General features: G+C 39.7%; 2 protein-coding genes across 23 annotated transcripts in view; one reads left to right on the plus strand and one right to left on the minus strand.

Moving 5' to 3' along the window:
- Window positions 1-10,454, plus strand: part of GALK2 (galactokinase 2) — a 136,503-nt gene that overhangs the window by 120,225 nt on the left and 5,824 nt on the right. For all 22 annotated transcript variants that reach the window (XM_033851658.2, XM_073800947.1, XM_073800958.1 and 19 more), the window contains one exon: window positions 1,352-1,553. In XM_033851658.2, coding sequence (XP_033707549.1) covers window positions 1,352-1,553 — 202 coding nt within the window. The remainder of the gene's footprint in view (window positions 1-1,351; window positions 1,554-10,454) is intronic.
- The window catches only part of FAM227B (family with sequence similarity 227 member B), a 254,377-nt gene continuing 245,470 nt past the window's right edge, over window positions 1,548-10,454 (minus strand). The window contains exon 17 of the mRNA XM_073800959.1: window positions 1,548-6,206. The gene's annotated coding sequence lies outside the window, so the exon portion shown is untranslated. The remainder of the gene's footprint in view (window positions 6,207-10,454) is intronic.

Raw genomic sequence — 10,454 nt, forward strand, 5'->3', positions numbered from 1 at the left:
ATTCCCTCCCATCTCTTGCTGATCTTCTCCCTTTCTCCAATCTAGAGGCAAGGGAACCCACTGGTGTAATCCATCCAGGTCAGCCTCCTGGGGCAGACAGCGGGTAGAGGAGAGCAGAGAGTACAACTGGGGATGCAAACAGAAGGCAATGGTCACAGTGATCCTTTTTCCAAAATACAACAATATGAGGGGAATTCTTGGAGGAAGTTCTTCATAGAATCATAAAATGTTAGCGCAGGAAGGATCCTGAGAAATAATTTTCAGCCTCATTTTGGAGCTCTATAGAAGTAGCAACTTGGGTACAGCGAGTTGTCACACAGATGAGAACAAATGACAGACCTTTAGATTCTCAGCCCAGGCTCTTTCCAGAAAGCCAGGTTGCTTAGCTTCCATTTATTTTCCAAATTTTTCCCAGACCCACTGCACCAGCTCAGCCACTGTTCAGCACGGTTGAAAATGAATGGTAAGGAGGTCTCAGTTGTTATTCAAGGGAATACATAAGCACTATAGACACAGCCGCTGCAGTAGGACATGTTTCTGTAACTGAAGTTAGAGTCATTGTAGATAATCTGTAAAGTACAGAAATATGTCAAGGAGAAAATAAAATCACTCACAATGTACCACAGAGAGATGATGACTGTTAACATTTTGGTGCCTTCTTATAATTTTTAAAAATTAAAATGTATACACATAGTTTTATATCTTGTTTTTTCACTTAATAATGAACAATTTTCCATGTATTAAATTATCTTAGAATCTGTGTTTTAGTAGCAATATTTGTAATAGAGGTAGCATAATTTAAAAAATATTTTCTGTCTTTAGACATTTGAATTATTTTCTGCTATGATAATGCTATGCTATATACACATATATAAATAATTGTGCTTTACACACACACATATATAAGTAACTGTGCTTAGCTATAGGAAACATTTTTATAAATAAAATTGCTAGCATAAGCATTTTTAGTGGTTCTTTCTGGTGGATCACAGTGGAAAGAACATGGCTCTGGGGTCAGACATCCTGACGTGTTCTGCTTCTGCCACTTTCAGATGTGTGAACTTAAAGTAAAATGGACTTGAAAAGAGACCAGTTTAGACTATAAAGAATTCTTTCAGTGAAAGAAAGACCTATTTAAAGTCTAAGGTACTGATAATAAAGACAGAAATGGACGTTCTCAATAACTGTATTTTTCTTTTCACTGAATTGTTCAGTAACTATTTCTTTTTAAAAAAATTTTCCTTCCTTCCTTCCTTCCTCCCTCCCTCCCTCCCTCCCTCCCTTACTTTCTTTCTTTCTTTTTGGCCAGTAACTATCGCTAACCTTGTTCACCATCCCCTTCCTTCCTAAGTGCTCACCTTCAAACTCTACCAGCGGGCAAAGCACGTGTATAGCGAGGCCGCGAGAGTGCTCCAGTTTAAGAAGATATGTGAAGAAGCACCTGACAACACGGTCCAGCTGCTGGGGGAGTTAATGAACCAGAGCCACGTGAGCTGCCGGGACATGTACGAGTGTAGCTGCCCTGAGCTGGACCAGCTGGTGGACATCTGTCGGTGAGGCTGAAAGAGCAGTGTGGCAGGGGCTGCAGGATGCTGCCCAAGGAAATTGTTTAAATTAATGGGAAAAAAGCAGCATTTTTGTAATCTTCTAAGTGAAGGAAGATCCTTTCCCACTTCCTATAAGAGGGGTGGTCTGTGACATAGAGCTAGACTTGTTCCCTCCTAAAAATCTGTAGGATGAAAGATTGGAGACTTGACTCCATGGCTTTACGAAGCTCCAGGTTTGGAGTCAGTTCTTCACAACATCATAAAAAAGACTTTTCTGTCTTTGGATGATTAAGTGTTTCAGGGAGATTTGCTCAGACGCAGACCCTGTCGTTACTTTCTTCTCATGGTATTTTAAGCAGTGTTTCCCACTACACTGCAGCTCTACCAGCATCTCCTGTTTGGTGTCCTAAGTTTAATACTTTTATTCAAAAGAGGGGAGAAAAAGGAAAGAGGACCTCAAGCCTGATAGAAATGTATTTTCAGGGGAGAAGTTGCTGAAGGAATTGCCCAGAGAGTCAGCATTTCCTGTCTTCCAGGTTTAGGTTAGGCAATTTGGGAAAAGGACTGAAGAAAGTCCAGTTTATGAATGGTCGGTTGAGACAGAAATGTAAAGAGGGAAACTCTTTCACAAAGCCTGAGAACAACTTCCTTATAATTGCTAGAGAATGGATAAAAGAGTAAAATGGTTCCTTTACCCAGAAGGCGCTCACTGACCTTGGAGAACAGAAAGGGAAATTGGGAGAACTCTCAAATGGTTAGATGTTATTTCCACTGTGAGAAAATCATACAAAACTGCCTGCAATTGGCAATGAAAATATAATTAACCACTTGGCACCTGTGGCTTGCCTCACTCATTGCCACATTCCCAGCCCGAAAAGTTTAAACCAAGTAGCTCCAGTGATCACAAATGGCATATGTGACCCAGCTTGTGGAGAGACTTGAACATAGCATTGATGAGAATCGCTCTGCTGACGTCAGTGTTTGCTCACTGATTGCCAGAAAGCCTTCCAGAGCTTGTTTCATTTTAAGTGCTCTTTTCTGAAAATAGCAAGGGCCCAGTGAATGGAAGGGACAGATATTGTTCAGTTCTGGAAATAAGAGGAAGTGGAATGATTTGTGCAGAAACTAGGAAGAAGCATCGTTGCTAAGAAGATAGTGGGGTAGTTTGAATCCCACCTGAAAAGCAGCGGAGGGGCATTTGCCAGCCTCCTGGAATTCTCGAATGAACTTGCTTGTTCTGGGATGGTCAACCAGCTCTTGTCTTTATGAAGCTTACATTCTCATGGGTAAAGAGGGAAATGACAATTAAAAATAAATTGAGTGGTAGTGATAAGTGTTATGAAAAAAATAATAGAGGGACGGAGAGTACTAGGGGTGTGTACTAGTACTTTATATTGAGTGGCTGATAATACTGAGTGGCTGAAGAAGGCCGCTCTGAGGAGAGGATATTTGAGCAAAGACCTGAAGGAAGTGAAGTAACGAGAACAGCAAGTAGAGAGGTCTTGACGCAGGTACATGGCTGTCACATGTGAGGAACAGCAGGAGGACCAGTGTGCTTGGAGGGCAGTTCAGGAAGGAGAGAGTAGTAGTTGATGAAGTAAGAGAGGTAGTGGGGAGTCATACCCCTGGGCCTTGACAGCCATTGGAAGCACTCTGACTTTGAGTAGAAGATGGCAGTGGAAGTGTGAAATGATTCTAGGCCAGATATGCCTTGAAGGAAGAGTAAAGACAATTTACTCTGTATGGGTGAAAGAGAGGAACCAAGATGACTCCCGGGTTTTTGGCCTGAGAAAATTTCCTTGTTTCCGAAGGTCGGGCTTCACATTTCTGGGTCAGAATTATCTTCTAGTACCATAAGATATGAAAGCAGGAAGAGGCCTTAGAGATCAAGAGACCACTAAGAGGTTAAGAGATTTGAACAAGGTAACATAATGCGTCAGTGGGAAAGCCTAACTCCCGATCCAGTGTTTTTTGCCTCACCTGTTTCTCTCTCCTTGGGTCATACTGAGATGTGATTGTATTTTAATGTGGGTCATTTTTTTACCTATTTTCCTTTTCCAGCTTTAAAGCTTTAATGCTGGAGACTTTGGTTGTCACAGCGTGTAATATTTGAACATGGAGCAAAGCCACGTTGAGCAGGGAAGGTGGTGTGTGGAGAAGGATGAAAACTGGGCTGGAAGTTAGGAAAGTTGAGTTCTAGCTCTGCCTCTTTTCATTCTGAGCTCTGTGACTTTGGACTGTTGCCTTGCTTTGTGATCTCCAGTGTGTTTTTCTGTTCTAGAAGTCTATAGGTCTATATATTTTTTTAAAATGTGGTTCTAGTGAAAGATTTAGTGGCTGTGTCTTAAAAGGGTTTGGAAGAGCACACCTTTTGTTTTTTTTCATTTATTTGTTTATTTGCCTTTTCTTAATGGAAGCTAAAGTGTCTCTGTTTAGCCCATTTTCATTTGCTGTATTGCTTTTCTGAGGAAAATTCAGTTGTGTCTAGCATAAGGAGCTCATTCCCTTTTTTATGTTTTTTTGGTCTGGAATTGCTAAGTATCAAAATTAATTTCTACTTATTCCATAACCATATAAGGAACAAGTTTCCCATGTTGAAAGATTATCTTTTGGCATGTTGGAAATATTGGCCAGAATACTTGTCTGGTCCTTAATTTTCTTTATATAATTCTTTCTTTGCTGTCACTGTGACCAGTAGGTAATATTCTCCAAATACTCCAGTTGGTTGCTAGTTACTAAAAGGTCCTGAGTGGTAGAGCAACCTCAGAGGAGGACAGCCCAGGAGAATTAAGTAGATACAGTCATTGATGCCATTCCTTCCTCAGTCAGCAAATACTTTTCAGTAGGCTATTTGTGTCCCATGGGAAATTGGAGTCTAAACTCCATTTTCAAAAGGTCTGGCACTTTCTTTTGTGTGGATGTATGGGGAGAAAAAGGAGGAATGCAGAAGAATGCAAGATAGTGGTAAAACAGAATGGTTAAAAACCGGGGAGAGAAAGACAGTAGGAGAGTAGTAAATGGCAAATGCGGGGAGAGGTTTAAATGAAAAATGGCAACACTTTTAAGCCCTAGTTCCTTCTGAAGCTTTATGACTATCTCAGTGGGCCAGGCACGTGGTGGAGGGGAAGGACCCTGGCAAGGCCTGGTGTGGGCCACTGCGCCATAAACTCAACCTCTGGTAGAGTGTTGTTTTGCATAAGAATCACCACCACCTCCACACTTCCCTGTCCCCTTAAAGAAAAGTTAACACCAGTGGGCAAGTTGTGACTAAGACTGGGCAGCCTGAGAAGTTTGGTTGCCTTGGGTAGACCACAAGAGGGAGGAGGGAAGCTGAAGAGGCTTCAAGGAGGAGCACCACCAAAGACGCTCTTTATTTTTTTATAAATTTATTTATTTAGGCTGCATTGGGTCTTCGTTGCTGAATGTGGGCTTTCTCTAGTTGCAGCGAGCAGGGGCTACTCTTTGTTGCGGAGCACGGGCTCTAGGCATGTGGGCTTCAGTAGTTGTGTCACACGGGCTCAGTAGTTGTGGCTCGTGGGCTCAGTAGTTGTGGCTCATGGGCTCTAGAGCACAGGCTCAGTAGTTGTGGTGCACGGGCTTAGTTGCTCTGCGGCATGTGGGATCTTCCCAGACGAGGGCTTGAACCCGTGTCCCCTGCATTGGCAGGTGGATTGTTAACCACTGCGCCATCAGGGAAGTCCCCAAAGACCCTCTTTAGATCACGCTCCCTGGCCCACTTGTGGCACTTCAAATTCCTTTAGTTTTTCTGAAGGCCTGCTTGGAAACTATTTGCTTGAGAAAACAACTAATTGATTGAGTGAATGAAGGATTCGATGCCTACAATACTCAGGGCTCTATCTACAAATGTTAATGTGATCTGAGCTAGACCATATTCAAAAGGCGTCTCTAGGTAGCTTGTCTGTCTATAGGACAACGTATAGGAAGCTACTTTATGACCCAAGTAGAGAGAAGGGGGGAAAAAGCGTAGAAGAGATCACCAAGGCTTGCATTTTTTCAGCTGAGCCTTTCGTTGCTCTTCAAGAGAAAATCAGTTTAGAATCCAAAGAAAGGGCCAGGGAGGGAGAAGGAAACTATACTTACACAGTTAGACTGCTTTTTTTATTTTTTAATTAATGTTAGAAAATCTCAATTATGTGAAATAAAGTTTAATAATGAAGGAAATAGATGAAGCTTGCCCAGTTATAAAATACTTCTTTTAAATGAACTAAATGTAAACTTTAAGAAATGGCTAAATTTTAAAGTAGGATTTACTGAGGAACACAAAACAATTTTGAAACCAAGTCAATTATATGTGAAACAGCTCATTCTTTAACGGTTTCCCTGGTTATACTTAAGAAAAAATAGTTAATGGCCTTTATCTTCGTTTTGACACTTGATGGAATTAGAGAGGACTCATTGCTGCATTATTGCCCAAGCTATTAAGAAAGATAAATGACAAATTTTAATAGACCAACAAAGGTTACCAAAGTTAATTTGCTGTCTTCCTCAGAAGTCTTCCCACAGTTTTATTCCATGGCTGGCCATGCTGCTCGGCCTCTTGCAGTCATTCTCCTGAGCAGGTCGGAATGGGGAAGAATGAAGTGCAAATCCACATGTGTGTGCTCTTCTCCTCATGCTCTTATGGGCTAATCTGACACTCTGTCAAGAAAAAGGGAGAGAGCCATTTCAGCTGCCTTAGGGGCCCGCTGGTCTTTGGGCTTCTGTCTTCTATTTATTGTCCCGCTGCCCCTCCCCCCCCAGTATGTATGCCATTTGCTGGAACCAAACCAACTGGTCTTCAATGACATATGTGGCTTAAATTTCTAAAATAGACATGCAGTTATATTTTCTTATACTTTCTCATTCGAACAGTATTTGAAGCCTGTGGTTTCTTGAATCTAAAGTAATCTGAAAGTGTTTCTAATCTGGCTGTAAAAATCATAGAAATTGTTCTGGAAGCTGTGTTTTCCTGAGACTCTAATTGGAAAATTCTAGGCTTAGAGCAGAAGCTAGAAGTCTTTCCAGAAAAAGAGTACATTACTGACTGCATATATATATATATATGCTTTCAAAAGTGTTTTATATTACTCAATATATTTTTCTTTAAAATTTAGCCATTTCTTACAATTTACATTTTGTGCATTTAAGAGTTATTTTATAACTGGGCAAGCATCATCATTTTCCTTTATTATTTTACTTTGTTTCACATAATTGAAGTTTTTAGCATTAATTTAATTAAAAATAAACAGTAAGTATACATTTTCATATTTTAAAACAAATATAATGATCCAGCAGCCACTTATTAGAATATACAAAATGCCTGGAATTATGCTGGCCTGAAATTAGAGAGATAGATAATAACCTGTCCCTAAATTCAAGATTTTCTGAAATAATTTGATATCCATTTGTATAATATATCAATATTTATCTTGAAATAAATAAAATTGAATTAAAATACAAGGCACAATTCCTTGCTTTCCCTCTTCGCGATTTGTGGCAGAGTTGGGTCTTACTGGATCTCTCCCCTCTCCCCGCTCAACACCACCTTTGATCTGTGCCTTACCTTAGTAAGTGCTTTATGGTCAACTCAGTTCATTTAAAAGCAGGAAGTTTTACTCAGGCTATACTTAGGTGCCTGGAAAGTTAGTTATAGGAATACACTTTTCAGTGATAAAAAGGATCAAAGGGAACATTCCTTATAATCTCCATCTCTTGTCTGCTCTAGCCTTTGTTTTGTAGATCATGCTTTATAAGGCTGAGGCTGCTTTTGATGTTTTGACCAACCCTTCCAGGTTATTCCCAATCAAGTGACCACAATCATCAAATTGATATTTGGGATTTTAGGGGTTTGGTTTTCATAACTTTTGTGTTGCCTCTCTGATGTGCAATAGCTCAGGAGCTGTATTTTTAATGCCTTACTGTTCTCCTAGGAAAAAAATGCAAATGTGAAAAGTTCACTGAACACTCTTAGCTCACCTATTTTTCTTTCTTAATTTATAGCTTATTGGTTTCCTAACTTCTGGCTCTCTCTCGCAATTTCTGTGGCACGTACCAAAGGGCATGTTAAGCACCAGTGGGGCACACTGCAGCCAGGATCTTTCTGCCTTTGTGAATGTGTATAGCTGGGCAGGCTGCTGACCAGCTGCTGGGGGAGCCCCCGATTTGTGATCACAAGTGCCACTTACTCAGGGGCAGAGGACTATTTATAATAGCACTTATTGTTCTCTATTGGGGAAATTTGAGCCCTGATGATTTCAGACCATGTGGTTGATGCAATCCAGTTCATTTTCATTTGTAGCAGGCAGGGTGGTGACATAACAGCTCTGGAGACTTAAAAGTGAATAATATATTTACCTAGAAGGATTTCTAGTGTCTGCCCTCGGGAAACTGGCAGGACAGTCAGGAAACTAGGCCTCCTGGCACAATTCCTATGGGTTTTGCAGCCAGGTAGAAACACTTTGAGTTTGCTTTAGGTTCAATTTTGAAACCACAGTTTTCAAAAACAGTACAAATGAGAAAGTGTAAGAAAATATGCCTAGAAGTTCATTGAAGACCATAAGAGACCTGGTTGACTTGAGTCCAGAAAAATGGCATAGTTTGGGTCTTAGAAAATCAAGTAAGAGGGCATACTGTTCTTCTCTAAACCATGCCATGTTAGCTTTGATGCCCAGATTTTAGTGTCTTTCAGAGATACTTCAGTGACACCTCCGTTTTTCTCAGCATTTTCCACAAGAAGAGATAGTTTGACATGGCTGCATGACAGTTTTTTGTTTTTTTTGTTTTTTAAAATTGTACTAAATTACAAACTAGCCCCTTGCCAGCCTAGGAACTCATGATAATCCTAGAATCCCAGGGTCAGAGAAACTTTTCAGCCTGGACCATAGGAGTTTGGGCTCAGTTCAGCTACTGGGCCATAAGCTGAATGTTTGAAGGGCAGGAAGAGATGAGTAATCTTTATTTGTTTGCAAGCATTTTTGTTTTCTTCCTTAAACATCTACTTTCATATGAAAAACATATTTTATTGAATAAAACAGATGATGAAAAAATCAATAGAGAAAATCATTGGGGGGAAAATGAATTACTGATGTGCAGTAATTCTGATGTCGCAGAGTAGCAGTAATATTCTATTGATATTTTCCAGGAAATAAAGTACCTCATTTAGATGGAAAAAAGGGACAAAATTGTGCTAAATTAATTATGGAGTTTTAAATCTGCTATTAATTTGGAGTAAATTTTATTAGGAAGAATTGGAAGTACATGTTAACTTTTTTTTGAATTTTTTAATTTTTTTATACTGCAGGTTCTTATTAGTCATCAATTTTATACACATCAGTGTATACATGTCAATCCCAATCTCCCAATTCAGCACACCACCCCTACCACCCCCCTGCCACTTTCCACCTTGGTGTCCATACATTTGTTCTCTGCATCTGTGTCTCAACTTCTGCCCTGCAAACCAGTTCATCTGTACCATTTTTCTAGGTTCCACATATATGCGTTAATATACGATATTTGTTTTTCTCTTTCTGACTTACTTCACTCTGTATGACAGTCTCTAGATCCATCCACGTCTCTACAAATGACCCAATTTCGTTTCTTTATGGCTGAGTAATATTCCATTGTATATATGTACCACATCTTCTTTATCCATTCATCTATCCATGGGCATTTAGGTTGCTTCCATGTCCTGGCTATTGTAAATAGTGCTGCAGTGAACATTGGGGTACATGTGTCTTTTGAATTATGGTTTTCTCAGGGTATATGCCCAGTAGTGGGATTGCTGGGTCATATGGTAATTCTATTTTTAATTTTTTAAGGAACCTCCATACTGTTCTCCATAGTAGCTGTATCAATTTACATTCCCACCAGCAGTGCAACAGGGTTCCCTTTTCTCCACACCCTCTCCAGCATTTGTTGTTTGTAGATTTCCTGATGATGCCCATTCTAACTGGTGTGAGGCGATAACCTCATTGTAGTTTTTTGATTTGCATTTCTCTAATAATTAGTGATGTTGAGCAGCTTTTCATGTGCTTCTTGGCCATCTGTATGTCTTTTTTGGAGAAATGTCTATTTATGTCTTCTGCCCATTTTTGGATTGGGTTGTTTGTTTTTTTAATATTGAGCTGCATGAGCTGTTTATATATTTTGGAGATTAATCCTTTGTCCGTTGATTCATTTGCAAATATTTTCTCCCATTCTGAGGGTTGTCTTTTTGTCTTGTTTATGGTTTCCTTTGCTGCGCAAAAGCTTTTAACTTTCATTAGGTCCCATTTGTTTACTTTTGTTTTTATTTCCATTACTGTAGGAGGTGGATCAAAAAAGATCTTGCTCTGATTTATGTCAGAGTGTTCTTTCTATGTTTTCCTCTAGGAGTTTTATAGTGTCCAGTCTTACATTTAGTTCTCTAATCCATTTTGAGTTTATTTTTGTGTATGGTGTTAAGGGAGTATTCTAATTTCATCCTTTTACATGTAGCTGTCCAGTTCTCCCAGCACCACTTATTGAAGAGACTGTCTTTTCTCCGTTGTATATCCTTGCCTCCTTTGTCATAGATTAGTTGACCATAGGTGCGTGGGTTTATCTCTGGGCTTTCTATCTTGTTCCATTGATCTATATTTCTGTTTTTGGGCCAGTACCATACGGTCTTGATTACTGTAGCTTCATAGTATAGTCTGAAGACTGGGAGCCTGATTCCTTCAGCTCCGTATTTTTCCCTCAAGACCACTTTGGCTGTTCGGGGTCTTTTGTGTCTCCATAGAAATTTTAAGATTTTTTGTTCTAGTTCTGTAAAACATGCCATTTGTAATTTGATAGGGATTGCATTGAATCTGTAGATTGCTTTGGGTAGTATAGTCTTTTTCACAATATTGATTCATCCAATCCAAGAACACTGTATATCTCTACATC

This window comes from Tursiops truncatus, chromosome 2 (assembly GCF_011762595.2).
Source record: "Tursiops truncatus isolate mTurTru1 chromosome 2, mTurTru1.mat.Y, whole genome shotgun sequence".
In the NCBI taxonomy this organism is placed as follows: Eukaryota; Metazoa; Chordata; class Mammalia; order Artiodactyla; family Delphinidae; genus Tursiops; species Tursiops truncatus.